The 26,263-nt window shown below is 45.6% G+C and overlaps 1 protein-coding gene and 1 long non-coding RNA gene across 4 annotated transcripts; one reads left to right on the top strand and one right to left on the bottom strand.

Annotated features, from left to right (window-relative positions):
* Window positions 1–8,728, top strand: KLF6 (KLF transcription factor 6). 3 transcript variants are annotated; one of them, XM_017849588.1, is made up of 4 exons: window positions 1–366; window positions 3,068–3,641; window positions 5,052–5,175; window positions 5,689–8,728. In XM_017849588.1, exons 1-4 carry the CDS (start codon window positions 265–267, stop codon window positions 5,738–5,740), a joined length of 852 nt encoding a protein of 283 aa, XP_017705077.1. In that variant the 5' UTR covers window positions 1–264; the 3' UTR covers window positions 5,741–8,728. The 3 variants fall into 3 exon arrangements, with proteins under 3 accessions (XP_017705077.1, XP_017705078.1, XP_017705079.1); XM_017849589.1 differs by having other exon boundaries at window positions 3,068–3,515; XM_017849590.1 differs by lacking the exon at window positions 5,052–5,175.
* A 12,466-nt stretch (window positions 8,729–21,194) lies between these two features.
* LOC108513730 (uncharacterized) lies at window positions 21,195–25,726 on the bottom strand. Its single transcript, XR_001881008.1, has 4 exons — window positions 25,543–25,726; window positions 25,009–25,125; window positions 24,405–24,557; window positions 21,195–21,712 (listed from the first exon to the last, which is right to left on the bottom strand). It is a non-coding gene; the product is annotated as an uncharacterized LOC108513730 (long non-coding RNA).
* Window positions 25,727–26,263: the final 537 nt, after the last annotated feature.

The raw sequence follows: 26,263 nt of genomic DNA on the forward strand, positions 1-26,263 counted from the left end.
AGCCAGGCGGGGCGGAGGGGAGGCTGGCAGCGGAGCTTTGAATAGGGAAGTTTTGCAGGGGTTACGTTTGCAGTCAGTCGGGTGTTTGCAAATATTGTGTGGGCTCCGCGCTTTGCGGGCTGCGGGAGGGTCCAGCCGGGCGTCTCTGCGAGCCTGGAGTTTGCATGAAACTTTCACCTGCGCTCCGGGGAGACTTTCGGCTCCGGCTCCCACCGCGCGCCTCGCCGCCCTCGCGACCGCGGGCTCCGTCCGACCCGGCCCGACATGGACGTGCTCCCCATGTGCAGCATCTTCCAGGAGCTCCAGATCGTGCACGAGACCGGCTACTTCTCGGCGCTGCCGTCTCTGGAGGAGTACTGGCAACAGGTAAACGCAGCCGGCCGCGGTTTCCTGCGGGCGCCGGGGCAGGGGGCGCGGGCCGGGGCGGCTGTTTGGGGTTCAGACCCGGTGCTCCCTGCGGTCCGCTGGGCCCGGGCCCCGCGCTGTCACCGGGGGAGCGGGCGCAGCGCCCCCTCCGATCGATTCTCTAGCCCGCGAGCAGCGTCCGCCCAGGGAAGCCCCAACTCCCGGCGCAGCCCGGCCAAGCCCCTGGCACGAGTTCGGAGCCTGTCCCTGCTCCAGACGCCACAGCTGGAGCTTGTCATGGGGACCAACTTGCTCTGCCTGCCAAGGTGTTTTTTTTTTGTTTTTTTTTTTTTTAAGAATTTTGTTTTGTTTTGCTTTTGGTGCTTGTAGATAACGGCTTTTTAAAAAATAATCACAATTTGGCAGCAGAACGTAGACCAGCTCTTTTATTTTTTTTCTCGTTTTTAAAACTCTAGACCATTTCCAATGTGTTTTCCCCTCTTTGGAATGCCTAACATTTCCCCTAGATCTGCCTTATTTGTCTTACGTGCTTCTCTTGTTGACCAAGAAAAATAAAAATAAACAAAACTGTGTACACTCCAGTGACTTGTCAGTCTTGTGACAATGAGCCCGTCCAAACTGCTTCAAGTCTTAGCTTGGGAAAAAGGACCTCGGTTTCCGACGTTGTCGTAGAACTGGAATTTGGGGGCATTGGAAATTTAAGAAACTTACCATGTCCCCGTGCTTATCGGTAGCATCGCCCGAGGGAAGAGAGACTGACACTCGTCCCATTGTCTCTCCAGCGATCGCAGGAGGGTTTTACTGTTGTCTCCCTGCCCTGCTGTGCTGTTTGTTTTTCGTCACAAAGTGAATTGCCAGATCAAATAGAGGCTGTGGGTTTCCAAGCCTCGAAAGCTTTAAGGAGGATGAAATGCAGGGTGTTGCAACCTTCACACGCCTGCTTAATTGTTCACAATCCTCTCCTGCCTTTTCCCCCTCCCCCTCTTGTTTTTTTTTTTCTCCTCAAAGAAGCTGCTCCCTGGGACGTGATTGAAATTGATCTAAGTAGTTTCCTTCGGGCATTTGGGATTTGGGCAAATGGCCAGACCTGGCTCCTGGTCGCCTTCGGAGGCTTTTAAACTCTCCCAGAGCTTCGTTCAGGTCCCGGGTGCTCATCAGCGTAATGGAGATTTTAAATTAGCCGGATTATTAAAGTTTAACAAGATCTCCATAAATGGGCTTTTCTTTTTTCTTTGGAAAATCAATAAAATATATCGCTGCTGCCCCTCTTCAGAACGCTGTAGTGTGCATTGTAACTCAGACGCCTAGTTTCGGGGGAAAGGGGAAACCATGATTTTCCCGTGTGCTTGCTCACACTGGCTGTGTGCGAGCCTGGGGAGGGGGAGGGATTGCCTGTGGCAGGCGAGAGGCATACTGCTAAGTCAGCCTGAGCCCCTGGGGTAGGCTGTGCTCGGGATAGTCCCTGCCGGGAAAAATGATGTGCTCACCAGAGCAGAGTGGTGTAGAAACTGAAATTTGTAGAATTGCCAGTAGTATAGACAACCTTATATGGACATGCAGGCAACTGATCCTCGTGAAAATCAGGGCAGACGTAATTTAATCCTAAAATGTTTCCTACCATTTTTCTTTTCCAGTGGCTAGAAAGTTTGAAATGGTGGGGAGAGGGGATGCTGATCTCGGCAGTTGTAGCTTCTTGAAAGGTTGGTTGCGGGGATGGGGAAGGGGCGCTGTCCATGCCACACTGCATGTCCATTTGAACTGGGTCCTTATTTGGCTGCTGATCAGAATTTCAAAAGGAAGTCTCCTTTGGCATTGCGTGAAAGAAATCAGAGTGATGACTCATGCAGTTGTACTCTTGGCCAGTAGATAAAGTTCTTGTTCATTGTGGGACTCCCAGCAGGGCCGTGGAGTAATTTCCCCTTGCATCCTTCACAATAGCAGATGGCCATGCTGGAATTATTTCTGCACTCCTGTTGTTGAAGTTCCTTGTTTTTCTCTGACCACTGTAGAAGTAATTAAAGTTCTGTGTCATGCAAGGGCCTGCACTTGGGAACGGCATTCTGTGAAAACATAGGCGGTCTGGGCTGCACAGGAAATGGGTGGTTTTTCTGCAGCTCCATTCGATGCCCCTGAATACAGACAGCTGCTGTCTCCTCTCCCCCGAGTGTGGCCCTGTGTTGTCAGCCGTGTCCCCAAGGGGGTCCCTCAGAACACGCTGTGTGCCGTGCAGTCTTTTTGTCCTGTTGTGCGGGTATCTGTGGGGTGTGAAGGGTGGATGGCTGGGGCTTTCCTTGAAACACATGGTTCTTGACAATGTCAGATAATCTGGTTGAACCTGTTGGGGGGGTATGTGTGTGAGGCCGGTTCTGTTCCTGTGGTTTCATGAGAAACATCAACACTGGTAACTACAACAAAAAAACCAGCTTAGTAATCATCACTCATTGTGGCCGTTGGCCCAACATTGGGAAAGCCAGGAGAGGTTTCACCCTCTGACTTTTCCTCTGAATTCTTACCATTCTAGAAACAGATTTCCTCTAACTTCTGTAAGGACATGGATGCTTAATTATGAAAGGTTTTGCCCCTGTAGTGAGCCGGCAGCAGTGTCTCTGTCCTTCATTCTTGCATGTTTTTGGAAATTGCTTTTGCTTTTACTTTTGGTCGCCATAGCAATCACGTGCCTTCTCTGGTTCATTTTGCACAGACCTGCCTTGAGCTGGAACGTTACCTCCAGAGTGAGCCCTGCTATGTTTCAGCCTCAGAAATCAAATTTGACAGCCAGGAAGATCTGTGGACCAAAATCATTCTGGCTCGGGAGAAAAAGGAGGAATCCGAACTGAAGGTATCTTCCAGTCCTCCAGAGGACACTCTCATCAGCCCGAGCTTTTGTTACAACTTAGAGACCAACAGCCTGAACTCAGATGTCAGCAGCGAATCCTCTGACAGCTCCGAGGAACTTTCTCCCACCGCCAAGTTTACCTCCGACCCCATTGGCGAAGTTTTGGTCAGCTCGGGAAAATTGAGCTCCTCTGTCACCTCCACGCCTCCATCTTCTCCGGAACTGAGCAGGGAACCTTCTCAACTGTGGGGTTGTGTGCCTGGGGAGCTGCCCTCGCTAGGGAAGGTGCGCAGTGGGACTTCGGGGAAGCCAGGTGACAAGGGAAATGGCGATGCTTCCCCCGACGGCAGGAGGAGGGTGCACCGGTGCCACTTCAACGGCTGCAGGAAAGTTTACACCAAAAGCTCCCACTTGAAAGCACATCAGCGGACGCACACAGGTCAGTGCCCACGCGGGCCCCGGAGGGCGGCCGCTGGTGGGCGCCACTGCATTGCACCAGCCCTGGAGGGAGCCAGGGCTGGCTCCACAGGATGTGGTCAGAGCAGACAAATCCTCACTTCCTCAGATGTTTTCCGCCAAAGCATTGGGTCTTTGTGGAGCTCAGAGTAGAATCTTAAGACTGGACTTTTGAGTTGGATAAATGCGTTAACAGTTTTCAGATTAAACAAACAAGAGACTAGATCCTTTTCTCCATGGACACCCAAACCTCCACCCCCCGTAGCAGTGCCCGGGTTCCGAGGCCGCTGCCCCTTCACCGGTGCACACGCGCGAGGCTACCTCGAGTTGCCCTTGAGTTTCCTAAATGAAACTCAAGGGTCAGGACAGAGGGTTGCTGGGCAGCATGGAGTGTGTGGGTTTGATGCTGATGACCCGAGGCCCAGGTGGGACCGACCTGCTCTGTTAGCAGCAGCATTGATCAGCGGGTGTTTCCTGAGAACTTCTCTCTGTCTCATGCAGCCTTTGTTTTTGATACCGCTGGAAACAATTTCTTAATGAAATGCCGTACCTTAGGTGAAAGTACCATTTGAAAATACCTTGAATATTTCCAGGATAATTGGTGAGGAATCAGAAAATTTAGAGCTGGGAAAGGTCACGTGATGCAGACTCTTCTCTTATCAGTAGGAGAGCAAATTGCTGAGAGTCAGTCCCAGACGGGCTTGGTGACAGCTGAGATTGAGATCCGGGTGGCCTGAAATCCAGGCCCAGGCCTGTCTCAGCATCCCCTAGGATTGGCTTGGCAACTTTGTTTTCTCAGGTAGCACTTGTAGTAAATTCATATTTATGATTTGACCAAGGAATGAAGTCAACCCGGTTGTTCGATTGCCATGTAGAGAATGATTCCAGGGCCTTGCGCTGGGGCTTTCCAGAAGCTCCTCACTGCAGCTTGGTAGAAAGGTGAACGTCCCTGAGGAAACTGCAGAGACTCATTCCATAGGGAAGTGAGTACGAAACAGAAGTGTGTTTGGGAAAAACAGTTACCATAGAGAAAGGAATAGCTGTGCCTTTGCGGGGGCTGTGGGTCCGGCAGGCTGACACCTCGTCCCGCAACGGCATTTTGCTGGTCTGAGGCGTGGTCATTCTTCCACGTTAACTTTGATTACAGCACCATGGGCCTTGCTGAAGCCATGTCCCTTGGACAGCAGTGGGAGGCCTGAGACTGGGTCAGGAGAGAGCCCCTGTTGTCTCTCCGAGGCCGCCAGTTGTAGTCCTTCATTGAAGTGTGTTACCCATGCCAGAAGCCACTGGGTCCCTGACCTGGCATCCCACCACTATGTGTGTGGTTGAATTTCCCCCTTTTATCTGTGGGTCAGTGAAGTCATGGGCCGCTTGTCCTGTGCTCTCTCTGCAGGAGAAAAGCCTTACAGATGCTCGTGGGAAGGGTGTGAGTGGCGTTTTGCAAGAAGTGATGAGTTAACCAGGCACTTCCGAAAGCACACCGGGGCCAAGCCTTTTAAATGCTCCCACTGTGACAGGTACGTGCCTGAGGACGATGCCGGGCAGGGAGCGTGGGGCCTTGGGAATGTGATGACCAGGGTTATGTAGGTGTGCAGGGCACATGTGAAGGGAGGCACGCAGTTTCCGATGTGTGAACATTTCGTTTCAAGCCTGGGACTTTTTAGAAAGTTTCTGGTGTGCTCATGGTCCGTGGTTAGGAAGAGCTGTTCCAGATGCACCTGCCATTGGAGTCCATTTATTGATAGTGTTTGGAAATGGGCCTTTCGACAGTGTTCGTATTTGAAGAATTAGAAATGAAGTCCGTTCCGATCCTCCAAAGAACCTCCAGCCACTGATGGGAGACATTCTTAATTCACATTCCTCTCAGTTGGTGTCTCCTGTCCCTGAAGACACTGATGAGGCTTGGGAGGAGAATCACATCTTTCCCTGCAGGGGGTTAGGCTGGGCAGGGCAGGGAGGGGAGGGCGCTGGTCCGGAACGCTGGCAAGGGCTGGGAACCTAACTTCTGTGCTTCTGCTTTGCCCCTGCAGGTGTTTTTCCAGGTCTGACCACCTGGCCCTGCACATGAAGAGGCACCTCTGAGGGAGCAGAGAGGTGGATCCTGTAGGCTAAAAGGCTTCCAGGCTGAGAGCCGGCCGTGGAAGGAGGGATGCGTGTTCCAGCCAAAGCATGCCGTTCTACACCCTACCCAGTTGCCTCCAGGGCCTCTCCTTGGAAGGTCTTTTGAGGGCTAAAACAGTCCTGTAAGAAGCGGCATAGCACCCGTGGTGCATGGTATGTGGGTGATCCTGGACTCGCCACTGGTACCCGACCTTCCGAGTGGCAACTAAGCCTTTGCCGTGAGCATGCACACTGAGAATGTTAATGGTTGGGTTGATTGTATGTTGAGGATCTATTACTGACTGTATGATGAGGCCAACTTTTTTTCCTTGTGGTTAGCAAGACCGCAAGAGATGGAAAAAAAGTAGTTTGAATGTTTTGCGTGTAAGGAGTATACCATGAGATGAGATGACCACCAATCATTTCCGGGGTGGGGGGAGGGGTGTCTGCACCTTAGAAAAAAACAAAATCAAAAAAACACAAAACAAACAAAAAAAGAAGGAAAACCTTGGAGGGTGGGCGTGGGAACTCAGGACCCCAGAGTGGCGAGTGGTGTGGGGAGGGAGAGTGTCTCTCCCCGTTTTCTGCGTGAGAGGAGCTCTTAGTGTCTGGTGCAGCTATTAAATGTGCAATGTGTCAAGTAGCTTGTTTTACACGCTACAACATAGCTCATTTGTAACCCATTGTATAAGCTGTGTATTTACAAATATAACACAACCATTTAACTTTTCCTTAGAATACAAAAAGTCATGCATGGTCTGGGGAACTATATGCTTTTCCATTTTTAAGTCAGGACTGCAATACTGATTCCAGTTAATGAGCAGCTAAGATCCAATCTGTCTAATACAGTGACCCCTAGCCATCCGGGCCTGGCAATCTACAATGTTTTTTCCCCTCCGAGTTTGTAACACTCCCCTTCCAGAAAGGCATTGTGCAACACAGGATTATTTTTAAATGATTCTGAATTTGAAGTAACTTTTTGGAGAATTGTGTGATGCCCTTCGAAGAAATTGGACACGTATTGAGTGTCACAAAGCTGGGGCCGGGAATTGCTGGTCTAATGTTTCGTTAGACTAAGAACCTAAAATTTTTCTCAGTTGGGTGGATAAAACCACTAACGCTTAGAAACTGTTTTCTCATGCAGCTATGTTTCTCTTATTTATGCCTTGAGGACTAATTTCTGGTTTTCTAGCTGTTAATGCACTGTTGACCTTCATAATGGTGCCTTACGCAAGCGATCCCTTATGTGGGGGTCTCATACAGGGGTGTGGGCGATGCATGCTTAATTAAGGCTCTTTTTTCACCTGGCAGTGTACTGTATCAACATATAAGACAGAAAAAAAATCTCTTTAAGGTCCTCCTTCACAAAAACATAGAGTGAAACTCCCTTTACGTGTCAGTATTTGTTCAATACTTTAGACAACTTGACTGTCAGTGTTCAAATGGAAAACATGAAAATGGAAAAATCTGACCAATTCTGCCACCTTGAGACTTTCATATAGACCTTGCACAACAATAGTATAGATCACACACCGGCTGTATTTAATATGTAACATTTTCACACATATTAAAGATACAGAAGTATAAAAAAATAAACCCAATGTTAATGTATTTGCTTAAAAGGCACAAGTTTCACATATCTGTCTAGCTATCTGTTGGTAATACAGAAAGTATACTACTTTTTTTAAAAGTGGGCAGAATTCTTGTGTATGTATATTTGTGTGTATAGTATGTGTATGTGTGTGTTATATATATATTATATATATAGATAATTATAAATATTTTTTGTTAAGAAAACTAGAATGTTTAGCTATAAAATTCCACAGCCTGTGAAGAAGTATTCAAAATGGCCATAAAGGAGGTAAAAATGAAAACTATAACCTACTTTTACAGAGGCTTTAATCTTTAATTAACGATGTACGGAGGACTTTCTTGCTTGAATCTGTTCCGGGCTGTCTGCTCTTCCATCAAATGGCAGGTCTGAAATGGGGCACCTTTGGGCCGTGGAGAAGGGGCCTGAACAGAATGCTGGAACCCAGGCTGGACTCGGACACACTAAGGTTTTGATTTTGATTTCAGCCTTATTAGATGATCTAACCTAAGAGTGGAGTTAACCACAGGGCTTCTTTTGTAAACATTTTTATGCGATGAAGCTATTTTTTTCCAGCAATGTAGATTTCTTCCAGTTTTTCGAAGGAGTAATTTCCCCGAATGGCATACCACAAGCGTGGACAGCTGATATTTCCACCCAGCTTGCTGTGCTTGTGGTGTGGCTCTTTTGCTTTATATATATATACAACACATGTGAGTCTGGCTGGGCTGGTATTTTCCTTGATCTTCCTGGAAATGAGCATGCTAAACGCATCACATAACTGGTTTTTATTTTTTTTATTTTTTTTTTTAATCTGGGCTTGGGTGAATACATTACCTAAAGGAACTCCATTTCATTTTGCTTAGAGAGGAAGTGAAGTTTTCTTTCAGCAGTTAGAATCCAAGCACCTTGATTTGCTGGGTTTGGAAAACTCCTTTTTTGGGCCTTCTGTGTGCCTTAGCCATACAATTCTCATTAAGCCAGAAGGTAAACAAAAGACGAAAAAAAAAAACTGCACTGGCTTGTCCTCCTTATGAAACACGTCGGAGCGGTTTGCCCTGGGTGGGGCTGGGTCCGTACCTGTCAAATGCCTGTGATTTTCATAATTAGCACGTACATAAAGAAGTACATTCTGTTCAGGTGATACTGAGCCCTCAATCAAGCAGAAACTTTTTGCTTGAATTTAAAAAAAAAAATTTCTATTAGAAATTTTTTTTTTTTTTTTTTTTTTGGAAAGCACCTGTTATCTAAAGAATTTTTGTAGATTTTGTAAAATTTGTTTTACAAGATTTTATTTGAAAATTGTTTTTTGCAAGATTGTTATATTTCTGTATGAATGTATTTTTTATTGGAATAACATAAAAGAATTCTTACCAGCATCTTGAGTCTGGTTGTTTTTTGGGGGGAAGGGGGTTGTTGGAACAGATTGCTGCTGCATTAATCACCCTGGGTTCCTCCTGAAATCTCCATCGTGCAACCCTGAGAACCACTCACCTACCTCAGCCCCTTCCTCTCACTTTCCAAAGCCTGTCCTGGGAGCTGGAGAGAATGTCGGCGAGCCTGACATTGCCCTCCCTGACTGCATCGAATACTGTTCTCCAAGGACTGACAGAAACAGCCCCTAGGCTGTGGGCACAGTAGAGAAACAGGCCGGGTTTTATCTTCCATTGCTCAAGCCAGGGAATGCATTGCAGAGGCATCTGCACAACGACAAACTTGAGTGGTTCCCTGCCACTTCTGTGCCCCCACAGCCTGCTCCAGTTCTGCAGCTAGAGCTGGGCCTGCCTTCCCCAGCCAGACCTGCCACACACCTGGCTGAGACACGTCCGGGAGGGGAGGAGGAGACAGGGACTCCAGGTCAGAAGGCTGTTCTCAGGACCTCAGCCCACTGGCAGTGAAGGAGGGCAGAAAGTAAAAGATGGTATCATTGCCAAATGAGTTCATCTCTCTCTCTCTCTCTCTTTTTTTTTTTTTTTCGCCAATGAGATAAATTAAATGTAGAGTTTGTTTGAAAATAGGCAGCCTTTTGTTATTTAGAGCAATGTTTAGCAAGTAGCCTCAGCTTTGCTTTACTGTGTGGACCAGGACAATTTGATTCTTGTAGGAGTCCATTTTCAGATTACACCAAGCCAGCCAGTAGCAATGGGGTAAATCAATGTGTTTCCGTGGGAACCAGCTTCTTAGTGTGACAACAAGGATATTCTACTTGAGGTGGCTTAAGTGCTCACTCCTCTTCGTAGCTCTTCATTTTGCTAAACGCAGGGAATTTACAGTGGTTGCTTTTAATTTTATAATTAGGGGATGTTAAGATGTGTGCCCAGATGAGGAGTTTTAATTAATTCTCTTTCTATAACTGGTAAAAATGTCAGCAGTTTGGAGGGAGTTGTGGTAGGGCAGGACATGGGCAGCAGACGACATCATTGCCAGGATTCATGGGCGTGTTCTATCCCGAAGCACATGTCAACATGACTCACCGTTGGATTGCCCCGACTGTACAGTCTAAATAAAGTCTTGATAGTCATTCTCGGCCACTATTAAGACTTGACCACTTTGTCATGGAAAGACTATGCGGGACAGCTAGGTTATGTTCAAATAAGGCTGTTAGGAGCGCTGCCATGCAAGGAGTCGGCTGCAACCCTAGGGTATTTATAGAAGTCTAAAAAATTTCAGTCTGCTTAACAAATTTTTTGAAACCTAGCTAAAAGAAAGGAAATGTTCTAGCTTGAACGAGCTGTGTGCTTTGGACAATTTGCTGAGCTACACCGACCCTCAGTTTGCTTATTGCTAAAATAGTTAGGGCTAGGTCACATGTATCCAGCATTCTCTACAGCACTACAATTCTGTGGTCTGTAAGTACAGGGTGCACTTCAAATTACACGTTCGCCATCTTCAGAGTGCTGGCCTCAGCTCGAGAAAGCTTTCTCTTGTGCTACATGAAAGAACTGTTGAGGAATACTGTGCTCACGTGGAAAAGAGGACTTTCTCAAATTGCCCTTTGCCCCTCTAATTACAGTGAAGTTATTCAGACATTCGTTGCGTTACAGCATACCATTTTTAAATTAAAATCACTATTTTTGAAAAGTGCTATTGTAGCCATAAATGAACCCAAAGTCTCCTGTTTCCCCACTTTACCAGCTCCATTCCCTATCCAAGCTGACCTGAGTGCTCAAAGGACAACAGAGGCAGTCGGAGGAGAGTGTCTTCGTTTTCTCCTGTAATTGCTATGGAGAAAGAACACAGCTTTCACACCTAACTCTTCCCCTCTTTTCTGTTAATACTATGCCACCAGGAGCTACTTTTAAACAACCATCCTTGCCAAACGGAATTACTTTCCTAGCAAAATTTCATGATGATGCAGATAATATCTGCATCCTACTTCTTATGTTGTAGATTGCGGATCCCCAACCGCCAGGCCAGGGATCGATACTGTTCCTAATCATTGGTGGCATTAGCTTCTCAAAGGAGCATGAACCCTACTGTGAACTGTGCATGCGAGGCATCTAGGTTGCATGCTCCTTCTGGGAATATATTGGCCTAATGCCTGATGATCTAAGGTGAAACAGTTTTATCCCCAAACCATCTCCCACCCCCACCTATCTCTACCCTTCTCCACCCCTACATCCCACCATCCCTGGTCCGAGGAAAAACTGTCTTCCAAGAAACCAATCCCTGGTGCCAAAAGGGCTGGGGACTGTGGCAGTAGATGTTATATCCATTTCACAGATGAGGAAAACTGAGGCCCTAAGAGATGACACAACTTTCCTGAGGTCACAGCTGGGAAGCAGCAGGCTCAGCATACTGGTGCAGGTCTCTTAGATGCCAAAGACCATGCTTATTGTCACCATCCCACGCTGCGGTGTCGCCCAACCTTTGCTGTTCGATCTGCAGGAGCCACCATCATACAACATTACATGCATGAAATGCAGACAGAGCTTTCTCACAATTCAGAAGCACTCCAGCTATAAATTGTGCTGTAATCCTGAGAAAACAAAAGTATCCATTTTGAATTGCTTTCAAAATATGAGACAGATGGCACGTATTTATTTTTAATGTTTAAGGAGATAGAGAAAGCAATTGGAGATGTGACATCCTGCATTAATTGGCATGAATCACCTAATGCACACAGTTAAGATACAGAGAGACGAAAATGAGGCCCATGCATCACGCAAATGAGGCAACACAACAAAGTGTGTTTAAATAGATTTATTTTATAACAAGGTCTTTCTGTTTCTAAGTAATTTTAACGAGAATTCTCTAAATGTCTGTGGATGAAAAGAGACAAAGAGGAGAGCAAATATGGGTTCCACATGTCCTGAGAGAAGCCACGCTGGGCGGCACGGTCACCACAGAATCTTAAAAGACAGATTTAACCAGAATGCCCATTGTCCTACAAGTCCCTTTCAGCTCCAGTTGCTAAGTTGCATTTACTTTCCTTTACATGATCTGTACAAAAAACTGTGTGTGTGTATTTGTATTTAAATATATGTGTATGTGTATATATAAAATGTACATACATATACACATGTGTATTTGTGTGTATGCATGTACATTTTATATATACTATACAAAATATATATATATACACACCTCAATCATCACATGATCTCTAGAATTATTTTTTAAACTACTTTCCTTTACATGATCTGTACAAAAAATGTGTGTATTTGTATTTAAATATATGTGTACATGTATACATAAAATGTACATACACACGTGTATTTGTGCATGCAAGTAATTTTATACATACATATACAATATATATATATACACCTCAATCATCACATGATCTCTAGAATTATTTTTTAAACTAATTACTTTCCTTTGCATGATCTGTACAAAAAAGTGTAAGTGTGTGTGTATTTGTATTTAAATATATGTGTACATGTATACATAAAATGTACATACACACATGTGTATTTGTGTGTATGCATGTGTGTTTTATATATGCATATACAAAAATGTGTATATATACACACCTCAATCATCACATGATCTCTAGAATTATTTTTTAAACTAAGAGCCCCTGATTCAGATCTGCTATGAACAAACAATGAGCTTCTTTCAAAGCGCCAGGGCTTGGCTAACGGGTAACTGAACACAGGGTTGCACGCCATTTTTCCAAGATTTGCCCTTTGTTGACGACAAGCACATTTATGGGTGACTTGCATGTATCAGCCAAGCGCAGCTCTGTTCCCCTTGATTTCTTAAGTTTCGCTTTACCACATGTCATTTGGTTGTGCAAGATCTGCTTCCAGATGTGCGAGATAGTTAATGACATGCACTGACATCAGTTAACTCACTCTAGAGCCAGGTGGCGTGACCCAGGTGGCATTTTTCTGTTGCTGAGGAGACAAGAAAACGGGGTGGTTGGGGCTGCAGTGGAATGCGGCCTTGCAAATCCTCTTTCAGATGGGAATGGGAGAATCCTTCACTGCCACCCCCGCCCTCCCTATGCAATGTACTATCCTCCCTAAACAGGTGATTTATTCACAAGTTCAGAAGCTAGAGCAAGTGGGCTCACCATGACACATATGTGTGTTTGCTGGGTTTTATTTATTTATTTTTAATCTAACTCCTCATGGTACATTGCCTTTGAGCAACATTCAAATATATAAATAATTGCGTTCATGTAAATCAAAGAGAACTTAAGGGTTAGCTACTGGTTTAAAACAGTCAGCTTAGGATCCAAACTTCAAAGTTGTGCATTCAAAGGTCATTGTGCCCTGTCATACGGCAGAGACAGGAGACAGGAGCTGCTCCAGGATGCGTAGGGCAAGAGACCACTAGAAAGTCCCCCATTTCTGAGGCGGCTCCCAGCAAGTTCCCCTAGATCTGAGGGGAGGTACAGTAAGATCAACGAATGCTGAACAGAGCCTCCGCTGCATGGAACAGTAATGTCCACAGACGGTACCAAAGAATGTGGCACAGACCTTCTGGCCTTCTTCTCTGTGTAAGCAGCTCCTTCTCAAGGCTCAAGGATGGCAAGGGGAGGCAGCTGTGGGAACAGGGCCAGTCCCACTCTCCACCCTACCAGAAAGGTTTATGTGGTTTAAGAGGGGAAGGCATGCCTGCAGCTCCTGGGTTACGGTTAATCAATTGTACCCCACCCGCTGAGCTCCCTGCACTTAGGGAATCAGAAACCTTGCCTTTTAAGGAGGCATAGGCTTAGTAACTGGATCATGAAATAATCCATACAACAAACCCCCAAGACAGGAGTGTACCTGTGTAACAAACCTGCTCATGTGCCCCGGAACCGAAAATAAAACTTCTAAAACCAAGACAAGGCACAAACAAACAAAACAAATAAAAAACTTCAAAGATGACATTCAAATAACTTGGGTTTATAAATTTAAAATATTACAATATTTGCAACTCTGTAACTTGAAAAAAAAGAAGGGTGGACGTATCTTCATGACCAGCCTAGGGTAATACCTGGAAGCCAGGCTCCTGGGTAAGAAAGTGGGGAAGCTCTTACCCAAGTACCCCACGGCCATTTCTTTCAGCTTGTGAGTTTCCTTAAGAACTTTCAGCAGTACTGCAATCTACGAGTTACTGTTTTTAAGGAATTGCTAAGAATGACATTTGCAAAGAGTTGACGTTTACCCTGTTGTGTTCTGAGCAAGCAATGAGGAATCTTCCTTCATGGAACCCACAAGTAAAGATTGCAGCAATTTCTGGCTTTGGGATTGTTACTCAGAACCTTAAAGCTGTGTTTTTCTTACCACTAAAATGGAGGTAATGGGAACCCGTTCAGGATTATTGCAGGATGAGAGGTAAGGTATGCAGAGGACCGAGTCTATGGCCCCAGACGTGACAAATAAGCCATAGCGGATCACAATTATTACGGAGTGGTGGATATTTACTTTTTAAGAAAATAATTTCTGTTTTCCCATTGAATTCAGATGAAAATGAATTTTGTGTTTAATTTACAATAAGAAAGATTCATTTGCATTTAGGTTTCACAACATAATTTTCCAGTAAATTCAGGGAAGGACAAGTGAAGAACACGATGCTGGGTTTGTACGATTTATAAGGTAGTTTCCTTTTGCAACGCTTGCTGTGCTTCTGAAATCTTGCAGGAAGGATGTTTTGCAAGTCTTTGAGTAAAACTCTCTGTCAAAAGCCGAGTCATACTGACCAATGGCGGAATTGAATTGACCAACAGATTCAGTGAGTTGAATTCCCTGTGATTTTGACAAAAGACAAGGAACCCAGATGTCCCAAGAGTTAGTGCAGTTCTCATGAGTGGCTGTAAATCCAGAGATTCACTGCAGTGTTCATGAGTGGCCGTAAATCCAGAGACTGGTCTAATTCTTCTGAATCGGGCCATTCTGCTTAAGTCACCACCAAATAGATGTCTCACCATGATCCTCTGGAATAATTGCATTATTTGTTACATTCTTTGCAGCTAAATGAATTATGTGGGTAGAATACCGCTTATATCTCAAAGTATCAGTCTGTGTGCTAGAAGCCAATTTGATTTGGCAAAGGTTCGTCCAATGACAATTATTACGCTTACATTCAGATACGCTGGTTGGCTCATTTTATTTTGTTCTGTTTTGATTAATTGAATTTTGTTTATTTGTTGGTTTATTATTTTCATCACCTTTTTCCTTGTGTGTGTAACTCCCACAAACATGCCTTCTATGCCATCATTATCCTTAGTAGAAATGAAATCACAAGTATTTGTGGAGGGATTTATGTTGTAGTTATTGTTGCTTTCAGTTGCTATTCTTCACTTGTTTGTAAAATAGTCTCACTGACTGTTTTCTGGTTTTTTGTTTTTGCTTTTTTCGACTAATAAGTCCTTCCTCGGGGCTTGATGCAGGCGGCCCGTCTGAGTAACAAGAGTGCTTGCTATGAACCTGGGAATGGCTCTCCTGAGATGACCCAGGGTTGCACAGGGCAGTCGCCATTTTTCTCCTTGTGCAGGGGTGAACCCGAGACATAGCCAATTAACCCACACAACCCTGCAAGAAAGAGTTGGAGTTATAACCAACTCACCTTTTCAACTATCATAATATACGCTGTTTAGCCATTTTATCAATTTCTCAAATTATGTGCTGCAGAAGTCACAGGTACACCTTGATAAAATATGTGGCCGAACCACATCTATGTCGTACTGTCTTCCAGTGGAGCCCGTACTCACTCTCTCACCTCTGAGCAACGGAACACCATGCCAGCCAGCGATGGACGATTCTGGAGCCAAGTACGCATTTCCTTCATTCACGCATGCAGTAAGTATTGGTTGTCTCCAGGTGTCAGGCACCACGCTGGGAGCCCCTCTGTCTCTTCTTGCATGTTGGCTACCTGCGGAGCATGAGCCCAAGTGTGAGACGCCTTTTGGCTTTTACGTATTGTTGACAACGCATGATGAAGGACCTGGTCGTTTCCAAGCAAAAGCTGTGTGTGTGTGGCCTCAGCCCAACATCACAGTCTTCATACAGAACTGGGCTCAGTACCTGCTTTCTCACAGTGGTGACCATGATGGTCAGTGTGCCCATTTCATGTCCATCTGTGGCTCCTTTGCCGCTGCCTTCATGGCCTCTTCTGACTGGTGTGGGATCAGTTGAGTAAGAAGTAACCAGGGCCATTCATTCTGGCCCCAGATCACAACTTCCCTGCTCAGGAATGACACCTGCGAGAGAAAGAGGCAGCGCAATGTCCACACTTCTGGGCAAGGGTTGAAGTTTCTCCCATAGAATACTCAGGGTAGAGCTGAACAAGGTACAAAGAGCACTTGTTTTTGTTTCTACTGCGTGGCCGTTGAGCAGCAGTGAGTATCCGGCACAATCTCACTGAAGCATAATGACATTCCAAAAATGGACGGAATGTCCTGGGAGAGCCGGTGGCCACCTCTGCTCTGAGCATCTTCACCCTTCTTTCTTCCTCCCTGGAGGATGAGTCCTTTGGACAAGGAATTGTGCATACAGTTGTCCCCCTTATCTCAGGGGAACATGTTTCAAGACCCCCGGTGGATGCCTGAAAGCATGGACAGCACGAGATCCTATATATATATACTATGTTTTCTTCCTATACATACATACCTGTGATGCGGTCTCTATCTTTCTCTCTCTCTCTCTCTCAATTTCTTCTTGTACTCACCTATTTTGAGACCTCACCTATTTTGGGACATCAGTTGACCACAGGCAACTGGAACTGCTGAAGGCAAACCCACAGATAAGGGAGGATTACTGGATAAAATTTAATGCCTCTTGACTCCTCAGCCCCTAGAAATGCTCAAAGAATGAATGAATGAATGAACAATGAGCCTGATGTTGTCACTACTTTGCTCTCTTCTCCAACAGCATGGAGGCATTAATTCTAAGCTGGCTCTCTAAGTAAAACCCAGCAACTCATTTGATCCAAAATATTAGACCTCCTCTGGTTCTTGTTTTGCCTAGAAGGGTTTACATAAGACCAATCACACATTTTCCATTTCATTCTCTTCCTTCTCCCTTTTCTCGGTAGATGGAAAGGCTATGGGAAAGATGACGTGGTTAGACATCAGAAGAAAATGACCAGGGACGTCCACACACCTGTCAATTGCGTTCTCAATAGTACAACACCAGCAAGAACCCCCACCTGGGAAAGAAAGGACCTTTGAGCGTCCTTTATTTTGACTTCATATTAATTGAAAGGATACCCCTCAAATTGACAAATGCATTTAATGCTCCTCAAAGATTCACAGGCCCCTGAACACAGCTACTCAGGGAAATGAAAGTGAAATCTTATTAAAGCAGGTTTCTTGTTTGTCATTAAATTTTAAACAGTTGAGTGTTTCAATACATCACTTCTACACTAAATGCAAAACCTTTGAAATTCCGGATGTGAGTCTTTTACAAACAAGACACAGGTTGGGTTTTCCCAGATGACTCATTAAAATGTCTACAAATCCCAAACCTCCTTTTTCACAAAGTGCTGCGCTTTCCTGCTTTTTACTTGCAAGCCACTTGATGTTTATTTGACTACATTAAAACAGAATGGTCGTCTTTTTTTTCTTCAAGGTCAAGCAGACAGTTAAGCTGTCACTGTTCATCATGTATCCGTCTTAACGCAGAACCTTGCAAAGTGCATGTTGTCTTTTTCCAGTTAGAGGTAATGTGTGATGCAGTCAGTGTCGGAGATGGAAAAAGGGACTTTGAATCCCTTTCGGGTGATCTGCATCCCATTCCAGCGCAGGCTGGGTCTGCTCCTCCTCCACCAGTGTGGTTCCTTGGGAGGGGCTGTGGGTAGTGAGTGAGGAGGGCAGGGCCGTGCCCAATACAGTCCTGATGAGCCTCTGACCTCACTCCACTTTTACCCCAATGGCTAACTTAGAGGCACGTTGTTTTGTTTTAAGTCCCAAGTCCATCATTCCTTTTAGTAACTCTTTTCCATTTCATCAAGCTTTTGTAATCAATCACAAGGAAATACTCATTCAGATCTCAGCTACAAATTAAATGCACTGAAGCTCAAAGGCCTGGGTCCCAGACCCCAGCTCCCTCCTAGCTCTGTGATGTGGGCCAACACACTACTTATCTGAAGGAGAAACTCTCATCTTCCTAAATTCCCGAGTTGGTGTAGAGCTCTCAAGAGCAAATGCATGGAAAAGCACCTTTAACGGCGAGAATTGTGTTCAAATAAGACGCGGCTGCTTCATCATCTCCCTCTGCTTCAGCTTTCTCATTTGTAAAACTGGAGTTGAGGATAGCAAATGTGCTGGATGGTTGCCAGGATTAAAAACTGTGTCTGCAAGGAGCTTAGCCCCAGTCCTGGCACAAAGGTGGGTGATGTATGTCACAGTCCCATGGGATCCAGATTATAATGGTAATTTCTTTGTAAAACACAGAAAATGATTTTTAAAACTACCCTCCTACCCTTGTTGCAGGTGTACAGGACTCAAAAGCAGAAAGATTTTGGGTGGGTGGGAAGCAGACACACGCACGCTGTTGGCATTCTCAGGATGTCTTGAGCCCTTCACTATTTCTAGAAGGTGCCTGTGCTTTGCCGTCCCTGCCACCTGCTCCCTCTCTTCCAGCAAGTTACCCGAAAAATATGACAGGCAGAAATGAGGACTGCTGCCTTTGGCCATGAAAACATCCGCCCGCTTCCAGCTCGCAGGGAATAACTTGTGGTTTCCTCTGCTGCACATGCAAGTCATGAAGACGATTTTCATCTTTGCTTCATCATCAGTCATAGCTCTTACGATCTGCCTACTTCTGAGAATCCTTTTCTTAGAGAGGGACAGGTACTGCTGGCAGAGGAGGAGCTCTCAGAGAAGAAAATGCATTAGTTGAATTTTGCAGTGGCCTCCTTGTTTTGAAATGATCAAATCAGTCCTTATTTGTGTAACTCAGGAGTGCACAGTGAATTGCCCACACGCTGTCACTATGAGGGTCAGTGCTTGCTGTGGTTGAGGGATGAAGAAAACTTTGGATATCAAGTGGCTTCAGGGCAACAGAACAGTTTTTCAAAGACACTGTCGCCTTTCCCTAGCCAATAACAACAACAGTGGCAGCTACAAGGCAAATACGGAAATGATCTTTGGTGTGCACAGATCAGAAAGTTTGCACCTGCACGATCAGCCAGTTACGAATTTGGAGAAATTTCTCTCTTGCATTCCGACTGTTCTTTCTTAGCCCACTCCCTGTGTGGTGGCCCACGCCAGCAGCCTCTTCTGTCCTCTTTCTACAAGCACAGAGACGTTACCAACAAGCCCAGTCTTACATCCTGTATGGGGAAGTGCCTAGCACAGGGCTTAAATGAGAAGACAGATGTGCTTCAGAGTCCAACAGACCTTCTCTCAAATGCCAGCTCCAGAAGTTTCTAACCATGAGAACTGATTAACACATGGGAGCTTTAACCTTCCTGTTTCTAAAGTGGGCATGGGGATGTCTACTGCTCAGGTCTACTGAGAGGGTGGATGCAATTCCGTACTTTCCGTTCAAATCCAGGACAGCCCCGAGGCTGCTGCTCCAGATCCCAGGAGCTCAGGGTACCTGCAGAGGCCGGAGAAAAATTTACCTCTTGGCAGAACCCAGCACTCAGCGAACAGAGTATTCTGTTTCAACTTCCAGTTCAATCTTGAGTTCTAGTATCTTAAAGATAGAGACCTGAGACTGTTCAGATATTGTGTCTAACTCCTGTAGAACTTAGAATCATAAAAAGATCCTACACAACAGGTTCTGTTCAGTCCCTTGGCCAATTTCAGCATGGTGACTTTTTCTCTGCCTACTCATCTAAAATACAATTGTTATTTAATCTTATGTAATGAGATCACAGTGTCAGCATCAGAGCTGAGAGGAGAACTCAGGATTCTGGCTCCCAGTTCTGCTTGCTTCCTACTGAATCATGTTCATCACAGTTTCTGTGACCTCAGAAACCTCAGGCAACTCATGTATGGGGAATGAAGAACCGATTGCAACAGTGTCAGCTCTTACCCTATCTACCTGAATTTTTGACTTCCATTGTTACTTCATGTTTATACCTTTATTTCCCCTACCATCATCCCTTCCCAAATCAAAGAGCCTTTACCTTGTATTTTATACCCAAACATAAGCTACCCTGGCTTCTAGAAAAACAGTGGCTGTGTACAAACCATCCTTCTGCGTGGCTTTCAAACTAACTAGGGAATCCTCTGTTCAGTTACCAGATTTTTGCCTTGATCATAGAACATTTGAGATCTTCAATAAATGAATGGGTGTTACTTGAATTTTCTATGTTTAAATTTCTTTTTACACCCAGAAGCTGACTTCAAGCAAGACGTTCATGTGCTAACTATTGGGTGCAGTGGCAGGCACCGTGAAGAGAAACAGAAATTCTCCTTCAGGTACTGGGGCATGAACAGAAAAACTAGTCATTTGCTAAGTTGTTTTTCTACATTAGGGTTTGCATATCTGCTGCTACACCTCTTTGTCCAAACCACAATTTTGATTTATCTTTATAATCTCTGATTTCTCTTTATAATCTATAATCAGAGGCAGAGTTTTAGCTTTCGGTGGCCAGGAACAGTGCTGGAAACTTCTTTCTGCCTGTGCCTACAGCACCATTGAAGACAGTCATCAGTTTCAGCTCCTGAAGGTGAAGAACTGCGACCAGAAGCTGCCCAGACAATGGCTTGAGGTAGTGCTTTCTGCCTCACCCTCCAGAGGCACCAAGCAGTGAGATTTCTCTTTCGGGATAAGATTACAGGCTCTATTTTTTGCTGGGCCGTCATATTGTTGGGCTCGCCATATTCACATTAGCCAAAAGAAATGCCACCGTGATGGTACAATGGCAAGGTCCCCAGAGACCCACCCACTAGACACCCAAGTGAATTTCAAAAAGCCAGCAAAAGAGAAGCAAGTGGTCGTGGGGTGGGTTTAGCAAACATTCTTGTCTAGTGAAACAAAAACTTTGAAGATGTCAGTGACATCTGTGCCTTTTTGTCCCCAGTGGGCAAATCCAAGGAGCCCCTTCTCGGGTTAACATGTTTTTACGAAGCACACCAAGGTACATGGAGCCCACGCTCCTGGACTCCTAATAGAGGTTTTGAAGAGGGGATGGGGAGATGTTAGGAGGATCCTGAGTGGTTAATGGTTTAAAACAAAAGAAATCAACTCTGAATAACATCAGATAAACAAACAACAGCAGTGAAAGCTAACCTCATTGTTCCACAGGCTGCCCAGATAGTTCATTTCTGGTGTTTCTGGTTCTTGGTCATGCTACCGCATTGCCCACCTCTACATATCAAATATTGTCTTGCTTTTTCCTTCCCAAATCCTGTGAGGGCAGTAATTATTGGCCGCATGTTAAGATAGAGTTCCCTAGTGCTCAAACATGCTAATATCACCAAACTAGGAGCCAGACCATCGTCCAGATCTTTATTTGGGTTACATGTCCGTGACTCTGCAGATCGAAAATGACCAGGATTTTAGTCTCAACGAGAGCAGGCTTTCATCCTGGAGCAACTTTCGGGGCCCAGGAGCTGACCTCTGCAGGGAGATTGGGCAAGTCTGCAGTGACTCACCTCCCTGCACTGGCACCCACAGATGGTCCTGAGTCAGAAGCCTGGCACCTGGGTCAGGCCGTCGGGTAAGAGTGTGCACTTTCATCGCCTATTCATACTCGTCCTGGGAAAATCTTCCAGCCTGGGAAATGGCAGCCTGACACGTTTCACCAGGACTCAACTTCCTGAGCAAGCACAGAAAACCCCACACCCTTCACCTTTATTGAACAAGGAGGGAGCCCGATGAGACTTGCTGAAGAAACGCGGGGAGTGTTCTGCACAACCGGATGGATGTGGGAGGCAGCACGGGGGAGTAGAGTGGCCTGGGGTGGAGGAGGTGCCTCAATTTGGGGGACTCCAGCGGCTCAAACCATCCGAGTCTTCAGTGCAGTATCTGTGAAAAAGAAAAAAACTTTGTGGACATTCTCTGAAATCAGCACTGAACAGATACCCATTTCCTTTCCTTTCGCATTTGCAGAATTCAATTTTTCTAGGGGTGCAGAAAGAATTGGTTGGGAAAAGGTTGTTAAGGAAGGAGGTAAGTAGACAGAGACGGGGTTTGCTGGAAATAATGAGGAAAAAGCTCGGGCCCACTCATGAACCTGCTGTCACGATTCAGCTGGACCTTCCGAATTGCACAGACCCAAACCACAGCCGTGCTGTGTGCGCCGTACGAATGACCATTTGCTAGAATAATGTATTTCCGGAATAATTTCTTTAGGGGCAATTTTATATGTGTGTACATAATATTCACACATGTTTTATCTCCACAGTTAATTCAACGAAGGAACTGTTAGCCCTTGTTTACCCCAGAGAATTTGAGACTGACCTAAGGACTCTCCGGCCTCCACTCCTATTGCCACACAAGCTTCTGCTGAGGCAGGAACCACCGGGCTTTCCAGTGACCTCCAGTCAAAATCAACCAGATCTGCAAACAATTTCAACTGTAGTATTGTAGGCCCAATAAATAAAGAGTGCTTATTAAAACATACTGACTCGAGAAATATTTGACGTGGTGTGTTTGTAACAGGAGAACGGGAGCTCAGGCCTTTCTTCTCATTGAAAATACCTCCACTCACCTTGTTCTTTACGGGGGAAAAATAAATGAACAACAAACAGATCTTGAAGCCACTGTCCTTTCTAACAGGCAGGTCGGTGGGAGGATCCTATGCAAACTGCAGGTACAAACCCCACCCCTACTTCCCAGGACTAACCTCAGGGCGCAGAGTCATTCTTCAGGAATCTCAGCTCAATTATGAGTGTGAAAGAGAGCACTGAAGGCTGGAAATGGTCAGCTCCTCCTTTTCCAAACTGCACAAAAGCATACCCCTTTGACCTCCTAATGCTTTACAGAATAGGTGTGAATCAAAAGTTCGACATCCAAGGAATTTCAACGTTGTGTGTGTGTGTGTCCTGCGTTTTCTAACCACGCTGGCTCAGCAAGTCAGGGGTAAGAACCTGAAGGATGAAAAGCTTAGCCAGCTGGGCAGGGATCTCTCACCGATTACCTCGGCTTCCAGTCTTTTGTTCAACCCATTTAGCCTTGAATTTTTAATGCGTTTGTCAAATTTTTTTTTTCCTACCATTTCTTTCAACAGAGTCAATGATGACTTTATCTTGGTGTACTTTTTTTTAAAAGCCCCAAAGTGTTTGGCCTAGAAATGACACAAAATGTTAAGGTTTAAGGTGCTTTTTGCTTTCTAAAATATGCCAGAATACCAAGTTAAGTAACTTCAAACTAAGGTGATGTCAGGTGAAGAGCCCCGGAAGTGGGACATTTTGTACAGGAATATCTTCCTGGTGAGTCCATTACATGTAAAGCAGAGGAATGAGTTGTTTTTACTCTTTTATTGCTTTTAGAGTCAATTCTACTTCAAGAGATAGAAACGAAGATGACTCAAGAACTCTTGAAAAAAAAAAAAAAAAAAAAACCAAAACCGTATCTTAGAGAACTGCATGGTTGTCTTACTGCCTGTGTGGAGGGAAAGCTGTGATGAAGGACCTGTAATTTTTATTTGCAGACTTTCACTTCTGCTCTCATTTGGTTGCAACCATTGGTTCCGTCTTTCATTTCCTATACCAAGTGCATCACTGAGGCCAGCTTCTGGGTATTTATTTGTAGTCCTGGTTGGCTGGGGTTCTGATGCACGAGGCCCTGCCATCTTCTGTGTGAGAAGTGTTGGATGGTTTCTGGATGGAGGACTCAAGCTCATTTTAAAGGGCTCTCTTAGAGGTAGGGGTGAGTGCTCCAAGGGTGGAACATGCGTGAGGAATCGGGTTGCTCTCCCTCAGCTCTGTGCATAACCAAAGGTTTGATATCAAATGCAGAAGTTGCCAATGGAAGAAAATGCCACTTCAACTGCATATGGAACTGTGGTTTTGAACCCAAGTGAAAATCAGAAGATTCTGGGGAACTTGAAAGTTACCCGATGGGTTTGGCTCAGGGATTAAAAATTCAACTTCTCTTCATTCTAAATGCAATACAGAGTCTGACTCCTGCACAGGCTAAAGAAAGCAAGAAAGAGAGAGAGAGGAAAGATGGAAAGAAGGAAGGAAGGAAGGAAGGAAAGAAGGAAGGAAGGAAGGAAGGAAGGAAGGAAGGAAGGAAGGGAAGGAGGGAAGGAAGGAAGGAGGAAGGGAGGGAGGGAAGTCAGAGTCTGACTCCTGCACAGGCTAAAGAAAGCAAGAAAGAGAGAGAAAGAGAGAGAGAGGAAGGAAGGAAAGAAGGAAGGAAGGAAGGAAGGAAGGAAGGAAGGAAGGAAGGAAATGTATGTTTTTCTGCACCTTGAAGAATAAAATGCTGGCCACTATTAGCCTCCACTATTCTCCTTAATGCTAATAATTAAGCACAGATTCCTTAGTTAAGCATAAAATGGTTGGAAAAAAAAGTGCTGGGAGCTCAGAGGTGGGGATGATGATCTCAAAAGCTCTGGACTGTGCATCGCGCTCTCGCAGCCTTTCATTAACCTTCTCCCTCCCCTTCAACAGGTCTGAGAGGTACGAGAACACATGCTGTTTCTCAGGTATTTCTGAGAATTGTCTAGGCATATTTGTAAAAGAAAACAAAAAGCCCCTTTTATGCTTACAGTGATCCATTATCTCCAGTGTCTAATTTGGGAGCGGGACCAGGAGTAAAGTTCATGATATCTTAGCTGGGCCAGAGGCCACTGAGCCATCCTCTGCCTGACATGGGCATCCTGAAACTGCCTCATGCCATGCGCTGCATCTGGGTTCTTGTCCTGGGAAAAGAAACAAAAAGGGACTTGAGAACAGGTGGCAGTGTCAGCCGATGACGCTGGCGCCGGGCACCCAGAGGCCTCCAGGGCAGCTCAGTCTCGGGACCTCCTCTTATCCAGATGGTGGGCCCGTGATGCTCAGAAACCACTCTGCTCCAGAAGGACCTGGGAGCACTAGGAGCCGGGCATCCAGAACGTGGTGTTTGCACAGATTCTCCCCTCACTTCTCAGTCACATCTAGGGCTAAAAACTCTTGTCAAAAGGAACCAACCTGGGGACTATTGCAAGGAGGCATCATTTCATCTTTGACTCTGTTGTCCTTAAGCCACAGACCTCCCAGTTTCCCTTTTGGCTCTCAAAGTCACTTGGTCCTGCCTCCATCCCTTCAGATTCTGCTAAGGATTGTTTCCTACAGAGCCTGAAAATCGCACAGGACAGAAACCCCTGGACTCACCTCTCAGAGCCTCCTTCTTAAGAGACGGGCCATGTCCCTGATTCGCTTTTGTGGAAATCTCCTTTTATCTCACAGTTGGAGGAGACAGAGAAGGTTCTCCGGGCACAACTGGTCCTTCTAGGCGGAGACAAAATCTGTTTTGCTAAATCAACTTTCTCAGAACTCTTCCCTCCCTCTTCTTTCCTGTCCTTCCTTTTTCTTCCTTTCCTGCCTTCCTCTCCCTCCTTCTGCTCTCCATGCTTTGCTTTTGTCTTTTACTTCATTTCTCTCCCACCTACCCTCCCTCTCTTTCCTTCTTTCCTGTTCTCCTTCATTTTCCTTTCTTTCTTGCCTTCCTTCCTTCCTCTCTCTTTCCTTCCTTTCTTCACTTTTTGACTTCCTTCCTTTTGCTTCCTTTCTCTCCCTCCCTCTTTCCTCCTTTCCTGTTTTCCTTCCTTTTCCTCTTTCTTCCTCCCTCCCCTTCTCCCTCCCTCCCTAGTAGCATGTGCATGGCTGACAGATTGCCTGGACTTGAATCTCAACGCCATCACTTACTGCATGCATGAGCTTGGACAATTTGCTGAAGAGCGTACGTCTCTCTTTCTTCATCTGTAAAATGGGTTAACCATTGTGTTCACCTCACGCGAGAGAAGGCCTTAGCAGAATGTGTGGTCCATGAGAAGCTCTCCATAGAGGGTGGCTATTACTATTAGCTTTTTATTCAGCCCCATCCTGGGCATATCTGTCTGCAAGGTGTGAGATGAACACAGTGGTTTCAAACTTTTGTTTATTTGTTTGTTTTTAACACAGAGTCTCATCCTGTACCCCAGGCTGGAGTGCAGTGGCTTGATCTTGGCTCACTGCAGCCTCCACCTCCCAGGTTCAAGTGATTCTCCTGCCTCAGCCTCCCGAGTAGCTGGGATTACAGACACATGCTGCCACATTTGGCTAATGTTTGTATTTTTAGTAGAGAGAGGGTTTCATCATGTTGGCCAGAGTGGTCTCAAACTCCTGACCTCAAGTGATCGGCCCGCCTTGGCCTCCCAAAGTGCTGGGATTACAGGTGTGAGCCATCGTGCCTGGCCAAGATGAACACAGTGGGATGATGGCCTGGCCTTGCTCCCTGGTGAATGATCTGGGAGGTGTGAGCAGGCATCCTCCATCCCACCCCTAATCCCAGCATCACTCCATCAGGAGGCAGGGGACTCTGTCATCAGAGGACAATCCCAAAGTCTCTGTGAAGGAGGAGGCAGCGGAAAGGGAACCTTGCCAGGCT

The sequence above is a fragment of the Rhinopithecus bieti genome, unplaced genomic scaffold (assembly GCF_001698545.2).
Source record: "Rhinopithecus bieti isolate Rb0 unplaced genomic scaffold, ASM169854v2 scaffold_33140, whole genome shotgun sequence".
NCBI classification, from domain to species: Eukaryota; Metazoa; Chordata; class Mammalia; order Primates; family Cercopithecidae; genus Rhinopithecus; species Rhinopithecus bieti.

What these genes read in the sequence shown, in the direction of transcription:
- KLF6 (XM_017849588.1), top strand. Translation starts at nt 265, where the DNA reads ATGGACGTGCTCCCCATGTGCAGCATCTTCCAGGAGCTCCAGATCGTG. An exon ending in ACATCAGCGGACGCACACAG is followed by an intron (nt 3,642 to 5,051) that starts GTCAGTGCCCAC and finishes CTCTCTCTGCAG; the next exon opens with GAGAAAAGCCTTACAGATGC. An exon ending in AAATGCTCCCACTGTGACAG is followed by an intron (nt 5,176 to 5,688) that starts GTACGTGCCTGA and finishes TTGCCCCTGCAG; the next exon opens with GTGTTTTTCCAGGTCTGACC.